Genomic DNA, 16,416 nt, shown 5'->3' with positions numbered 1-16,416 from the left:
GGCATCTCTTGAGGAGTGCGCAGATATGTCTAGGTGCTTCTCAGCCAGTGTCCACAGCACCTCCCGGTCTAATACAGGCTGGGAGAGGATCCGCAGTCTGCTGCATTGGTCAGGCCGGCGCGGTGACGTGCTAGTGAGTGGACAATGGATGAATGACCCTGGCAGGGAGGGTCCCCTCCACCCTGGGGTGGCTTTTCCAGGTGACTGGGTCACATGGTCATGGGGAAGGGGTGTCTGTAAGTACTCGGGGTTAGGACGGCCCTTGGTGTGTCCTTCTGAAGATGAGTGACAGGCAGGAGCCTCAGGACACTGTCCATGCCTCACCGTGGGATGGAGCAGGCAAAGGGGCCAGCAGGATGGCGAGGGCCAGCCACGCTGCTGCGCATGCCGCCAGGCTATTTTTACCAAGCCTAATCAAGAACAATCAGCAGAAGCTACAGAGATGCAGGGGATTTGCATGATCCAGTTCTGAGTCCTAAATGTTAATTAAAAGTTATTTTCCCTTCACTGGCTCTGAGCATGGCTGCACTGCCCACGTGAGGCTGAGCAGGGACCCTCGGCCCTCAGCACTGCCTCCAGCAGGTGAGCGTGGGGTCTGCTGTGCTAGAAGCTGGTGGCCACAGAGGACACAAGCTTCAGACCCTGCCCCAAGGCCTCCTATGCAGGACCACTGCATGGGTCCTGCAGTGAAGTTCTCAGGGACAGGTCCCGCCAGCACAGGGCGACCCTGGAGATCTGGCACCACAGGCCTTCCTCCAGCCCACCCCCCCACCCACACACATGCCCACAGGGAGGGCCCCCTGGCGTCAGGAAGCCCAGCACTAGCCCTCCTCTTGGTTCCTGCCAGCTGCGTAGCCAAGGTCGGATCGCTGGACCTCTCTGAGCAGCAGGATTTCTTTTTTTGTTTTGTTTTGTTTTGTTTTTGAGACGGAGTCTCGCTCTGTCGCCCAGGCTGGAGTGCAGTGGCCGAATCTCAGCTCACTGCAAGCTCCGCCTCCCGGGTTCCCACCATTCTCCTGCCTCAGCCTCCCAAGTAACTGGGACTACAGGCACTGCCACCTCGCCCGGCTAGTTTTTTTGTATTTTTTTAGTAGAGACGGGGTTTCACCGTGTTAGCCAGGATGGTCTCGATCTCCTGACCTCGTGATCCGCCCGTCTCGGCCTCCCAAAGTGCTGGGATTACAGGCGTGAGCCGCCACGCCCGGCCAAGCAGCAGGATTTCATCCCTGCTTTCCACCTAGAATTAATCCCATCTGAAGGTGTCATCAGGAGCACTGCTGACCTATGTGGAAGTTGAAGACTTCAGCAACATAAATCTGCTCTAAAAATGCCACGGGTGGTGCCCGAGGCCCCCATCCCAGGGGCATGGAGATGGGTGGTGAGCAGACATGGTTCCAGCTTTAACAGACCTGGCATCCTGTCCGTTTTGGCCTTTCAAAGGTGAGGGGCTTGTAGCAATGTCACCAAAACCTTCTCAGCGCAGTTTCCCCAAATGGTAAAGAGGGAGGTCCAGGTACAGTGGCTCACGCCTGTAATCCCAGCACTTTGGGAGGTCAAGGAGGTGGATCACGAGGTCAGGATTTCAAGACTAGCCTGGCCAAGATGTGAAACCCATCTCTACTAAAAATACAAAAAAAAAAAAAAAATTACCCAGGTGTGATGGCATGCACCTGTAATCCCAGCTACTCAGGAGGCTAAGGCAGAGAATTGCTTGAACATGGGAGGCAGAGGTTAGAGTGAGCCAAGATCACACCACTGCACTCCAGCCTAGGAGAGAGAGTGACTCTGTCTCAAAAAAAAAAAAAGAAGAGGGTGGTAGAAATTATTAAGGTATATTATTGTTGTCATTTAAAATGCATCCATGATAAGACATATTTTGTACTTTGTCATTGTGAATGATCTATTCCCCATCCCAAGGCAAGTGTGAATAAAATCAGGTTAAATATTTTTTAAATAAGAGGGAAGGGAGTCGTGCTGGTTTCCCCACAGGCTCTCCAAGGGCAGGATGAGTGGGTCCCCAGCATTTAGGACGTGCCTGGCTCAGCCAGTACCTGGTTATCACAGTTGATGTGGAAATACAGATTTTTCTCTCAAAGGGGTTAAAAATGGTTTTGCCAGAGGCAGGGGTGTCAGCTGAACTTAGGAGCCCTGGGGTCTATGGGTCTGTGGCCCTCATGTTTTTGAGGTCCTTCTGGAAGTTCCCGCCCCAAGCCGCCTGAGGATGCGGCCTGCGGTCCCTCCTCAGAAGTGACACTCCTGACCGGGAGGAAGGGCAGCCCCAGCTCTGCAGGATAGACAGACTACTGGCCAACCTCGGCAGGGGGACTGGCTGGGCTGGCCCGGGGCAGCTCTCACCCACAGATCCCCGGCCCCTCACGCCCGGCTGCACACCCACCCTGGCCAAGCCCTGTGAGTCCCTGACTTCTACAGAAGAAGGGGAGAAATTACAATTCAGCGTGAGTCCTGAGCACAAGAATCGGGTATCTGAAAATCAGAATGGACTCAGTGCCCTTAATTATGCTTGGGTGTTCTGTGCAAGCCTCGGCCATAAATAATTAATCGGAGCCAGCTTTTCTGAGCACAGAGGTGGCAGCTGCAGGGACCAGGAGCTCCCGCCCGCCTGACATCACCTCCCGCCTCCTTGCTCCTCCCACCAGGAACGGCTTCCTAGAGACAGCTGCTGCAGAGGGGGCGTTTCTGAGAGCCCAAGTCTGGGCCCATCCTGGGGCAGGGACCAACAGGATGTTGGTCCACAGACATGGGGGAGCCACGGACTGGGAAGGACAACCCTAAGGCCGGGACACACAGAAACCTGGGGTCCCTCGGTCTGGGGGTCAAGACTTCAGTCCTCCCAGCCACAGTGCTCCCGCCAGTCTCTCAGGCCTCCCTAGACCCACCTGTCCAAGCTGCTTGGGAGAGGTGGGACCCAGGGGCTGGGGGTGGGCGCTGGGCCAGACTCCCCAGCTTCAAGCCTGGCTCCACCACTGACCAGTTGTTGGCCTTGGGCAAGTTGCAGAGTCTTCTGTGCCTCTGTCTCCTCATCTGTTCCTGCCTGATGGGTGTGTGAAGACCGAGTGTTCCCAGATATCAGTCCCTTGGCAGCATACCTGACTCAAAGAAAGACCCAATGAGTAGAACAGCAATAATATGGCCACTGTGGCTGTTGTATGATTAATAATGACGATTGATAGCAATTGTGTCCCTCACCCTGGCACAGACAAGCTGCTGCCTGCAGTTGTGCTCCAATCCGGGGTAAGAAGATGGGTCAACCTCTGTGTCCTTTCTGGGAAGGGAGAAAGCCAACCTGGCCTATGGACCCAAAAGCCCAAAAGGGGGGTTCAAGTTAATTTTGAGCTAAATGGCTGGTTCTTTCCCTCAAGCGGGCGTTGCAGGGAGCACTTTTTTGTCCCTCATAGCAGCGCTGCAAGGCGGGAGCAGAGGCTCAGGCAAGCGGGCTCTGCCACCCCCCCACACCCCCCTGCTGCCCCCAAAGCTCCTGTCTGTAAAGGGAAGAGGAGGAGGAGGACGAGGAGGAAGAAGAAAAACCGCCTGCAACTTCCTTCTGGTCACAAGAGCCACGGATCCAACAATTCTGATTTGTGAATTCAGAACTCAGCAGAAATCATCATTGTTTTACTGAATAGAAAACTAAATTCCAAAAAGCAATGACATTGTAACATCCAAAGGAGCTGTGGTTTGTAGGTTTACACTATCGATTTTCCAAAGCAAGCAATCACAGAACGGAGGAACTGCGGCCGGCTGTGTCCCCAGGTGGCTCCCAGCCCCGTGGCGGGCGCTGCAGACCACACCCCAGCTGGACAGGAGCCGTCAGGGTGCTCGTCACAGTGATGGATCCGCTGAGCTCCGGCTGGGCACGAGCACCAGGCTCGGGCGCTTCCCTCCAGTTAGATGCCGTTGTTCACACCAGGCTCGGGCACGTCCCTCCAGTTAGATGCCCTTGTCCACACCAGGCTCGGGCACATCCCTCCAGTTGGATGCCGTTGTTCACACCAGGCTCGGGCACGTCCCTCCAGTTAGATGCCCTTGTCCACACCAGGCTCGGGCACGTCCCTCCAGTTGGATGCCGTTGTCCACACCAGGCTCGGGTGCTTCCCTCCAGTTAGATGCCGTTGTCCACACCAGGCTCGGGCACGTCCCTCCAGTTGGATGCCGTTGTCCACACCAGGCTCGGGCGCGTCCCTCCAGTTAGATGCCCTTGTCCACACCAGGCTCGGGCACGTCCCTCCAGTTGGATGCCCTTGTCCACACCAGGCTCGGGCACGTCCCTCCAGTTAAATGCCGTTGTCCACACCAGGCTCGGGCACGTCCCTCCAGTTAGATGCCGTTGTCCACACCAGGCTCGGGCACGTCCCTCCAGTTGGATGCCGTTGTCCACACCAGGCTCGGGCACGTCCCTCCAGTTGGATGCTGTTGTCCACACCAGGCTCGGGCGCGTCCCTCCAGTTGGATGCCGTTGTCCACACCAGGCTCGGGCACGTCCCTCCAGTTAGATGCCGTTGTCCACACCAGGCTCGGGCACGTCCCTCCAGTTAGATGCCGTTGTCCACACCAGGCTCGGGCACGTCCCTCCAGTTGGATGCCGTTGTCCACACCAGGCTCGGGCACGTCCCTCCAGTTGGATGCCCTTGTCCACACCAGGCTCGGGCACGTCCCTCCAGTTGGATGCCCTTGTCCACACCAGGCTCGGGCACGTCCCTCCAGTTGGATGTCCTTGTCCACACCAGGCTCGGGCACGTCCCTCCAGTTAGATGTCCTTGTCCACACCAGGCTCGGGCACGTCCCTCCAGTTGGATGCCGTTGTCCACACCAGGCTCGGGTGCTTCCCTCCAGTTAGATGCCGTTGTCCACACCAGGCTCGGGCACGTCCCTCCAGTTGGATGCCCTTGTCCATACCAGGCTCGGGCACGTCCCTCCAGTTGGATGTCCTTGTCCACACCAGGCTCGGGCACGTCCCTCCAGTTAGATGTCCTTGTCCACACCAGGCTCGGGCACGTCCCTCCAGTTGGATGCCGTTGTCCACACCAGGCTCGGGTGCTTCCCTCCAGTTAGATGCCGTTGTCCACACCAGGCTCGGGCACGTCCCTCCAGTTGGATGCCCTTGTCCACACCAGGCTCGGGCACGTCCCTCCAGTTAGATGCCCTTGTCCACACCAGGCTCGGGCACGTCCCTCCAGTTGGATGCCCTTGTCCACACCAGGCTCGGGCACGTCCCTCCAGTTAAATGCCGTTGTCCACACCAGGCTCGGGCACGTCCCTCCAGTTAGATGCCGTTGTCCACACCAGGCTCGGGCACGTCCCTCCAGTTGGATGCCCTTGTCCACACCAGGCTCGGGCACGTCCCTCCAGTTGGATGCCCTTGTCCACACCAGGCTCGGGCACGTCCCTCCAGTTGGATGTCCTTGTCCACACCAGGCTCGGGCACGTCCCTCCAGTTAGATGTCCTTGTCCACACCAGGCTCGGGCACGTCCCTCCAGTTGGATGCTGTTGTCCACACCAGGCTCAGGCGCGTCCCTCCAGTTGGATGCCGTTGTCCACACCAGGCTCGGGCACGTCCCTCCAGTTAGATGCCGTTGTCCACACCAGGCTCCGGCCGGAAGAAGCAGCACCCAACGCCAGGTGGCTGGGAACGCCAAGGCCTCATTAGGACCAGCCAGACGCTTCTGAGCAAGCAGCACCTCGGTGAAAGTGTCGATCCTATGCTGGCCCACGGGGCTGGGGTGACGAGGGCAGCGGCAGAGTCCCGTTTCTGCTCATTCAGACCTGCTCCGTGGGAAGAGGCAAAAGGAGGTCCTGAGCCTTCCAGGAGACAAAGCTGGGCCTCGGTGGCACTACTGTCCGTCAGACGAGGGAGCAAAGTTCGCAGTCGGCCGTGGCTCGTCTTTATGAGATATTGAGTCACTGCCACTAGTCTTTTGCCGGGAAACTGGATGTGGGAGGGACAGACAGAAATTAAGTACAGCAGCAAATCACCAAGACGCCATCCTGCGTGTCACACCTGAGGAGCGGCCTGGAGCCGGGGGCACCTTCTGGCTTCCAGCAACTGATGGAAATTCAAACCATGACGTGTTCAGTCCTTGGAGTTCCAAAGTCACAAAAGGCGGGTCCCCGGCGGGCATGGATGCGTTGCGGACGGCCGTTTTCAGAGCAGGTCAGGCAGCACAAATGGTTGAGCAATGCAGAGGCAGAAAAGGTCAAGCCTGGGCCTCTGAAACCAGGACCCCGGGGGCCTCCATTAGAGGAGGAGCAGCCTCGCTCTGCCCTTCACCAGCCACGGAGACCTGGGGGCTATGGGCAGGGCCCTAAATGCCAGCCATTCCCTGGGGCATGCGGCCACCACCCAGCAGAACCGCTCCTGTGCTTGTTCCAGGGGTGCAAGGGCAGATCCACAGAGGAGCGTGCAGGGCCCCACGTTCCCAGGGATTTGCAGGCAAATGAGCTGCCATTGACACAGGGGCAGACACGCCTTTTCTTGAATGGTCTGGAGAGTAACTGTTTGCCTCTGGCTGCCGGAAGGTCTCCATGGCAACTCCGAACCGCTGCCATTGTAGGACAAAAACAACCACAGACAAAACACAAGCTAGCGGGTGTGGCCATGTCCCAGTAAAACTTTATTTACAAAAGCAAGGGACAGATTCGGGCCACAGGCTTGTTGTCGAACCCTGACTTCACCTAAGCAAAGAGGCTACATTGGTGTCATTTTGGGAATATTTGAAGGAGGAAGAGTCTAGCATCGCAGACGTCGTAAGTATGAGGTCAGTGCCTCATCACCACCTGCCTCAGAGAGCTGATTAAAAATCTCACACACAGCAGAGGTGGCGCAGGCCTATAGCTCCAGCTACTTGGGAGGCCGAGGCAGGAGGATCACTTGAGCCCAGGTGTTGGAGGCTGCAGTGAGCTATGATCATGCCACTAAACTCCAGCCTGGGCAACAGAACAAGACTGTCTCAAGAAAAAAAAAAAAGAAGAAGAAGTCACACATAGTATTAGCATTGAATTAAAAAGTAAATCTCTTATGAAACTTTGTGTGCCACGTGCCAGGCCTTGTTCATTATGTTTGCACATTCATGCATTAATTCATTTCACCCTGCACTGGGCACTCCCTATGCCAGGGTGTAGGACAGCTACAGCGAAAACCAAAGCAGTCACAGCCCCTGCTCCTCAGAGGTTAATCTACATATTTAAAATCTGTAAGGCCAGGCATGGTAGCTCACTCCTGTAATCCCAACACTTTGGGAGGCCGAGGCGGGCAGATCACCTGAGGTCAGGAGTTCAAGACCAGCCTGGCCAACATGGTGAAACCCCATCTCTACAAAATACAAAACTTAGCTAGGCATGATGGCAGGTGCCTGTAATCCCAGCTACTCACGAGCTAGGATTACAATGAGATACCATCTCACACCAGTTAGAATGGCAATCATTAAAAAGTCAGGAAACAACAGGTGCTGGAGAGGATGTGGAGAAATAGGAACACTTTTACACTGTTGGTGGACTGTAAACTAGTTCAACCATTGTGGAAGACAGCGTGGCAATTCCTCAAGGATCTAGAACTAGAAATACCATTTGACCCAGCCATCCCATTACTGGGTATATACCCAAAGGATTATAAGTCATGCTGCTATAAAGACACATTCACACGTATGTTTATTGCGGCACTATTCACAATAGCAAAGACTTGGAATCAACCCAAATGTCCATCAGTGACAGACTGGATTAAGAAATTGTGGCACATATACACCGTGGAATACTATGCAGCCATAAAAAAGGATGAGTTCGTGTCCTTTGTAGGGACATGGATGCAGCTGGAAACCATCATTCTCAGCAAGCTATCGCAAGAGCAGAAAACCAAACACCACATGTTCTCACTCATATGTGGGAAATGAACAATGAGATCAGTTGGACACAGGGTGGGGAACATCACACACCGGGGCCTGTCGTGGGGAGTGGGGAGGGGGGAGGGATAGCCTTAGGAGATATATCTAATGTAAATGATGAGTTAATGGGTGCGGCACACCAACATGCACATGTATACATATGTAACAAACCTGCACATTGTGCACAGGTACCCCAGAACTTAAAGTATAATAATAAAAAAAAGTAAATGTACATATTTTATTTCTGTGAATGTTGGTTTTTCTACCAAATTTTTCTACGATGAGCAATTGTTACTCATTTGCGGATGTATAATTCTCTGTTCCAAATGAAAACCATGAAAGTGACCTCTCAAGACAAGCAGGATGTGGGGCTGAGAGGCTGCCCCCAGGGGACCAGCACAGCCTCAGCACCCCTTTCCACCACTGGTGACCTTGGGCAGGTTGCCTCCTGGCGCCTCAGTTTCATCACCTGCAAAACAGGAACAATAATAGAATCCCCTCTGCCTCCTGTTCCCGAAATGCTGTCATTCTCTTTCCCTGGGGTTGTTACCAGCATGAGCCCAAGGAGCCCCCTGTCTGGAACAGGCCTGTCTCCTGTGACGGCCTGCAAGCTTCTCCTCTCTGCCCCTGCCCACTGCCAGCTGTTTTGCATTTCTGCTCTTGCAAATGTGGATTCTCTTGGTGCTTTGGAGGCGTCTGACTGGCCGCCCCTGGGACTTCTCCCAAGCCAGTGTCCTGTGGGCTGGCCCCAGCCGGGGACAGCAGCCAGTCCCGAGAGTGTGGGCTGCAGGGCCCATAGCCCCACCCACACCAAGCTGGCGGGAGCTGTCATCGGGGCCTCCACCGGGGATTGGATGTTTGGGGCATGAGGATTAGCACGATGGCGACTCACTGGAAGGGGCGCAAGGGTGCCAGGGGCTGCGGCTCTCTCATGGGGCTCCCAGTCCTCGGGGTACCTGGAGATCATGGTCGTGGAGCATGGGAATCACCAGGCAGCTGCTGAGAACTGGTAGGACGTGGGACAGGGTGTGCCCTGTGCTCTCCCTGGGGCTTCTCTGGCAGCTTCTGCCTCTTCCTTCTCTCCTCTGCCCCCTTCTTTCTTGACGAAATGCCTGCCTGCGCTGGAGTCCTCACACCCACCAGTCAGAAGTCAGCTTCGTCTGAACCTTGTCCCCCCCGGTCTCTCGGCTGCAGGCACAGAAATCCACCCTTAGCCTTGGTCATCACAGCAGCAGGTGGGCACCGACCCTGTGCCAGGTGCTGCACTGAGTGCCCTGCCTGTGCCAGCGCACCTGACCCCACAGCCTCCTGAAGAACGGGGTCCCTCCTCCCCGTGTCACAGAGGGAACCACCTTCCTGTGGGGAACAAAACTTCCCTCCCACTCCCTCCCACGTGGCCGCTTGCCGTGTGGCAGATGTGGGACTTCCCCCTGAGGACAGGACCACCGTGGCCCCAGCATTGGTGACTTGGAGGCCCAGGGTCTTGCTGGACATTATGTGGATGGAGCCTGGCCCTCTCAGCCCTGACCGCCCGCTGATATCATAAGGAAACAGCTGGGTGGGTTTTCCTGAAACACTGGCTATGCTGCAGGGGTCCTGCCCAAAGCCTCCTCTTGAGAATGGTGACCTTCCCCTGAGAACCTCACGGTTTCTGCCTCGGAGCTGGGATTGTGCTGGAAGGCCCTCGTAGGAAGACAAAATCCTCCCACCTCTCGGGATGGGTGCACGGCTGAATTCTAGATTACGGTCGCGGCAAGAAATCCCATTCTGATGCTCTTAAAATTCCTCCTTTCCCAAATAGCTGCCATGTCATCCCAAGGGGCCTGAGAGGCTTTCTTTGTGTAGGAAAATCTGAAAAAATTAAATTTAAAAGTCATTATGGCCAGGGTAAGGTTAATAAGAAAATCCTAAACCAGATTTATCGGCAAAGGCCTTCTTTGTGAACCTTTATTAAACTTGCATGATTAGAATAGATTCTTCGTCTAAACTTCACTCAGAAGTCTGCAAGGGAATGGATGCAGAGCACGCCGCGCTGCTCCTCAGAAGGACGGTAGCGAGTGGGGAAGCGTCAGACAGGCCCTCGCTAAAACGGCAGACAACACCAGGACCCACCTGGCCATGTAAGCAAAGACAGACAATACAGAGGGTGTGAGGGGCCACGAAATCCAAGGGGCCAGGAGCATCAGGCATGGCTGCTCCACCAGGAGGGTGCCCTCCTATCCCCACCACTGAAAGAGCCTTGCCCCTGCCGCCTGCAAGGGTGCTGGCCCCACCTTCTGCCTCTGCTGGCTCCAAAGCTCAGGCATCTCTGCAGCTTGCCAGGATCAGGCCCTCTCCACCTCTCCTCTGAACCACAGACATCCAGCTGCACCTGCCTGGCAAGTCCTAGGTCACCCGCCTGTCACCTGGTTGTGGCTGTAGAGGAGGCCGGGAAAGTGGATTTCTGGAAAATAAGGAAGGGAATTCAGAAGGTACAGGGGAGCCAGGAAGCCTCACCGGTGGCCACTATGCTGACCCTGGCAACTTGAATAAAAAGAGAGTGGCTCATTTCACAAGTGCTCAAAAGTCTTGGAAAATCTCCCTTCAGGCGTGGCTGCATCTAGGCTCCACTAGCTCACCGTGACGCTCCCCTGGGCCATGCTTCCTCCAGCCAGTTTTGTTCTCAGGCTGCGAATGGCAGCTCCCACCAACCCGACACCTTCAGATTCATGTGGTTACCATGTCCAGGCCAGACGCAGGGACCACCAGAACTGACCGCTAATTGGCTGACTTAGGTCATTAGCCTATTTCAAACCAGTTATTGAGGCGGGGTCCTCAGGGTTGGAAAACAAGGATCTGAACCATTTTCAGTGAAGGACCAGATAGTATTTTCATCTGTGGTCAGGCTGTCTCTGTTACCGTGGCTCAAAGCCACTGTTGGGGCAGGAAAACAGCCACAGGCTATGTGTAAATGAATGGGGCGTGGCTGGGTGTCAATAAAACTTTATTTATAAAAATAGGCTTCCAGCCAGCGCCTCACTAGACCAAGCTGACCAGAGCCCTTCATCCCACCAAACCCTTAAGGAAACTTGGGGTGACATGGCCACAGGACCAGAGCGGCGTGATCCTGGTCAACCCTCCCTCAGAATCCTGAAGGCCAGAAGCTACCGAGGGCTGCCACGTGGCTCCTGGGGGAGGCCAGAGGTTTTCACTCAAGAAAGGAGAAGTGACCCCAAGATTCAGGCAGGCTGCTTTGGGGCAAGGCAGTGTCCCCAGCAGAGGGAATGGCCCAGGGCCAGGTGTCAGACACCAGCAGTGTGTGCTGCGGAGCCTGGCCAGAGCAGTGTCTGTGCATTCATGGCATCTCTGGAGAGGGCTCAGGGTCCTGGCGCCCAGCACATTTTGCAAACTCAGATCCCCGGGGTCAGGGGGATCTCGCAGGGGAGCTCACTGGCCTTGAGTCCTCCACCAGCCACTGCAGGGGTCACCTGCCTGCCTCACTGACGATGGGGTGGGACACCCTCCTCCCTGCTCCAGGCCTGCAAAGCTCCCCCCGCCCTGAGGCCCTCCTGCCACCACCTCTGCTTGGAGATGGTCCCAGCATCGAGTGTGTAATGTGGCCCAGCTGCCATCTTCCCTGAGGACACCAGGGGGACTGTCAGCTCCACCTCACAGCTCTGCCCACCCCCAGGCCCCCCAGGCACCAGGTCAGCCCCTAGACTCACAGTAGCACAGCCCTGGCTGAGGAGGGCTGCCCCCTCCCGCCTAGTCCCTGGCCCTCCTGGAACTTATTCACAGGCCTCAGCGAAGCTCCCTTGAATGTCCCCCCGCAGTGGTCCTCTGCCTGGGACCTGGCCGCCCAGGACCCCACGTGGCCATAGCCCCAGCAAGGGCTGTCCTCTTGCACCCAAGGACCGCAGGGCTGAGATCAGGCACGCAGCTCCCTCCCAGGCGTGTTCTCACCCCTAGAACACATGGATCTCCAGCCATGGCCTGAGTTGCCCCTGCCATCCCCCAGCAGGCACTGTCTCCCATGCCATGATGCTGTGCAATTCAGAGCCCAGTGCATCCCATGGCGATGCCAGCTCCCTGTCCTGCTGGGGGACGATCTGACACCTGGGCGACTCAAAACATGTGTGATGAAGGGACGACAGAGTGAGCCCCAAAGCTCCCTCCTCTACAGCCAGGTCAGCCTCTCCAGGACTCCCCGGGTACCCAGCTGCAGGCTCCGGGCTCCGGCCACCTGGCTCAGGAGCAGAGACAGCTAGGAGATTCCAACCGACACTGGACATTGGGAGCGGTGGGGGCGGCAGCTGTCCGCTCTGGAGTTTAACAAAGACGGTTCCTCCCAATCCTGAGATGAGATCTTCTATGGCTAAGTGTGGCCGTCGTGTGAGGAAAGGATCCTGCTCCCCAGACATGGCTGACATCCCACTTTGGGTAAATCCACAATTTTTCTTCCTAACAAGGTGATTGTATCGGGATGTGAGTGCTTGCACCTGCAGGTGACAGGCGGGGCCCTTCCTCCCAGACCCAGAGCTGGGCCGGGCCGTGGGGCTTTCAGCCCCGCTTAGAGCCCCAGGTCAAGAAGCCTGATTAAAGGACTTTCTCTGAGCTTTTGAAATAGAAACGACGCAGTGCTTGTCTGGGATTAAATTGGAATATTTTTCCATCCTTGACAAGGCAGCCCGTTGGTGTGGGCTCTGAATTCTTCTGTTGCATCTCCATCCTTTTTCGGAACGTTGACTTGGCTCCTGCCTGGAAAGGGGACCAGCATATTTCATTTTTGTGCATTTATATGAAGGCTATCACTCATTCCTTCATTCATTGATGAGAGGACAGGCCTTGGGCCAGCAGGGACAGTCGCCATCTGTATGTCCTCAGACCTTGTTCGCCTGACGTCTTTGTCCACTGGTCTGACGGGGCCTCCACACTCATGACAGAGGCGTGCTGAAGGGGCACTTGTGGGTTGGATGAATCTGCGTCATCTCACAGCCTCCTCTCACACCGGCACTGAGACTGGGCCCAGAACCGACGCCTCGGGGCCTCTGTGTGCTTCTCTATCCTTGCAGGACTCGCCTATGGCAGACACGGTCGGCTGGCTCCCCAGTGCCCGTTTCCCACCCCTTCTCCCTTTCCCACCTCACAAGGCTCCCTTCTTTGGGCTGGTGGTAGCCGTGGGACATTGTCCTGGCCAACGGAGCGTCGGCACAAGTCAGCTGGGGAGGGGCACCCCGGGAAGACTCTTACCGAACGGACAGCTGTGCTTCTCAGGCAGCCAGAGGGCCAGGCCAAGCTGCAGGGTCCTGACCACTGGAGGCGGGGGAAGGACAGAGCCCTGCCCTGATGGGCCTAGTCACCTGCAGCCCTGGAAGGTCAGGCTCCTGTGTTCAGGTTACCCCAGAGCAAGTTTCTGTTCGCTGCACCCGAGGGCTCCTCCCTGCCCCCTGGCTGAGGGCAGGTGCGAAGGTGGCCTGGGTAATGCCCCAGACACCCTGACGGCCTTGTTTTAACTTAGTCACCTCCTTAAAAGCCCTATCTCCAAATACAGTCATACTCGGAGGCCTTGGGGGTTTAGGGCTTCAACATGGAAATTCCAGGACACACTATTCAGCCCCTAACAGTGCCCCACACCAGGACACAGGGGCTTCCCACCCAGGGACACTCCCCTCCCAGTGGAAGGGGAGCAGAGCTGCCTGCAGATGTGCACAGCCCTGTCCTGATGCTCCAGCGCCCGTCCTGGGAGGAAGGGTACCTGATCACAGCACTGTCACATCACAGAGCACTGCTCAGCCATCTCAGCTGCATGTGGCAACACAAAGGAGTCCCACAGCCACAGTGCTGAGCAGAAGCCAGACACAAGTGCTGGAAGGTTCCACTCGTGGAAAGAACAAATCCAGATGAACTCATCTTTGACGCCAAAGTCAGCATGAGCTTATAAGTTTCCCACAACAAATCAGAAGTCAGCATGAGCTTATGAGGTTCCTGCAACAAATGGCCACAAACGGGGGCTTGAAACAACAGGAATTGATTCTGTCAGTCTGAAATCACCAGGGTCTTGCTCCCTCTAAAGACTCCAGGGAGAACCCTTCCTGCCTCTTCCAGGTTCTGCTGGCCACCCTGGTGCTCCTGGGCTTGTGGGGGCATCACTCCAGTCTCTGCCCCCATCTCCCATGGCCTCCCCCCTCTGAATGTGTCTGTGTCTTTTCTTTGTGAAATCCCCTCTGCCTCCCTCTTCTGAAGATGCACGTGGTAGCATTTAGCTCCCACCTGGATAATCCAGAAAAATCTCCCCGGCTCAGAATCCTTCCCTCCAGCACCTCTTCTTCCTATAAGGGGGCATTTCCAGTTCCAAGGATTGAGATGTGGCCATATCTTCGGGGCCACCATCCAGCCAGTACAGGTGGAAACTTTGGGACCTGGAAGGGGTCTGGGTCTGGGGTGGGGACTAGGAATGAAAAGAAGGACCCATTGTTGAAGCTGCTCCATCAGTGGTCCTCTGCCGCAGCTGCAAGGCTGACGCACCTGCCGGGCAGGTCTGCACGCCTGCTTCAGTGGGGCCCCGGCGGCCGTGCTACGAAGCGCACACTCCTGTGCACCCCCGAGCAGCCTGTCTTCTCTGATTCCTGATCTGGGTGCGGCTGACACAGTGTGTTCTGTCTGTGAACATTTGTTGAGCTGGGCTGACACGGTGTGTCCTGTTTGTGAACATTCATTGAGCTGCACACATATGCTACGTGCACTTCTCTGTACATATTTACACTTAACGTGGGTTTGTAACATTCTTTCCATCCGTTTTGCAGTTTGCAGGGGAGGTCCCCGAAAACCGTGTGGAGACCGTGGTCGCAAACCTCACGGTGATGGACCGAGATCAGCCTCACTCTCCAAACTGGAACGCCGTTTACCGCATCATCAGTGGGGATCCCTCCGGGCACTTCAGCGTCCGCACAGACCCCGTCACCAATGAAGGCATGGTCACCGTGGTGAAGGTGCGTACTCTTCTCGCACCCTGCCAGGCACCCCAGGTTCTGCCACCTGCACACTCCCTGGGACAGTGAAACAGGAGTGATACTTGGTGTAAAGTTAGTGCCCCCCTAATATCCAAGTGCAGAGACAGGTAACCCAACCTGCTGGAGGCAGACACAACCTTCACAAGGACCTGTCATGTGACCTGCAGGGGCTTGGCAGACCCCCCCGAGAATACCCTCCCATTCCCTTTTCAATGTCTATATATTTGCTGCCACCCCCTACTCTAGTAATGGGTGAATTTCATTATTAGAATTCCCAATGTTAAACCATCTTTGCATTCCTGAGGTAGATCCCACTGAGTAGTGAGGTAGTATTTTGTAACATGTTGAAGAATTTGTGTTGCTGATATTTGAAGTTTTTCGTGTCCTTTTCTGGGTGATTTAGGCTTAATCACCCAGAAAAGTGATTTAGCATCCTCATCTGGGTTTTGCTATCAAGGTTACTGACTAATCTCAAGAGTATTTTTCTGTCCCAGAGACGGGTCATGTGATGCTGTAATAATCCGTCCCCTGAATGTTTGGTCACACTGTGCTGTGAAGACATTCAGTAGCTGCAGATTTTGTCTTTTTGGTGGTGCTTCTTTTTGTTTTGGAGAGAGATGGGTTTGTAACTGCTGGTTCAATTTCTTTGATGGTTTTGGTTAGATGTGTTTTTCTAGAAAAGTGTCCATTTAATCTACATTTTCAAATTTACTTATAAAGCCCTATCATTATAGTAGTGGTGATTAAGTCTTGTAACCTAACTGTTTTTCTACACTTATAATTCATATTCCCCTGGAAGGGCAGATTGGGAATTATATCGTAACACTTAGTGATCATTTACAACTTCGTGTGAAGGAGTTTAGCAGCTACTGTCCCAAAATAATTTTGAATAGGACTAAGAAGAAAAGAGCAAGAGTACACTGGGCATTTTTAGAGAAAAGGGCAGGGGGTAACAGAAGGGTGAGCTTAAAGCTGGATAGGATCTGCCGAAGCGTAAGGGAAAGCAAGTTTCATTTTGGGTTGGATCATTTAGAAACTTCCTTCAGCGGCCGGGAGCAGAGCTTAACCACAGAAGCTTAAATACTGGAGAGCTTTATTCTGTCACGTGAGAGGAGTCCTGAGGTGGGCAGTTGAGGCCGATGTCACAGCTGCACAATCAACAGAAACCCTGGCTCCTTCTATCCTCTGCTCTGCTGTGCACACCTTTCAGGGCCCCTCATGGTCCAAAATGGCTGCTAGAGCACCAGCCATTACAAGACTTTTACAGGTAGCAGGAAATCAAAAAGGCGGAAGAATGGCTTGCCCCTCCTTTATTGAAGGATCTTCTCAGAACACCTGTTCACATGTTATTGGGCAGAGTTTAGTCACATGACCATTCTTAGCCAGAGAAGACACTGCATAGCATAATTATGGGCACATCTCCCAAACTTCTCCTAAGGAAGAGGGGAGCTAGATGCTAGGGGATCACAGGGGAAGAAAATAGGCTCCTCCAGGATCTGTGTCTTTTCTCAACACCCCAAAGTCATCTTTTTCC

General features: G+C 55.0%; 1 protein-coding gene across 1 annotated transcript in view; it reads left to right on the top strand.

Moving 5' to 3' along the window:
* Positions 1-16,416, top strand: part of LOC105470550 (cadherin 4) — a 683,954-nt gene that overhangs the window by 642,568 nt on the left and 24,970 nt on the right. The window contains exon 9 of the mRNA XM_011722645.2: positions 14,676-14,861. Coding sequence (XP_011720947.2) covers positions 14,676-14,861 — 186 coding nt within the window. The remainder of the gene's footprint in view (positions 1-14,675; positions 14,862-16,416) is intronic.

This window comes from Macaca nemestrina, chromosome 15 (genome assembly GCF_043159975.1).
Source record: "Macaca nemestrina isolate mMacNem1 chromosome 15, mMacNem.hap1, whole genome shotgun sequence".
Taxonomy (NCBI): Eukaryota; Metazoa; Chordata; class Mammalia; order Primates; family Cercopithecidae; genus Macaca; species Macaca nemestrina.
This window is presented reverse-complemented; position numbering and strand designations above follow the sequence as displayed.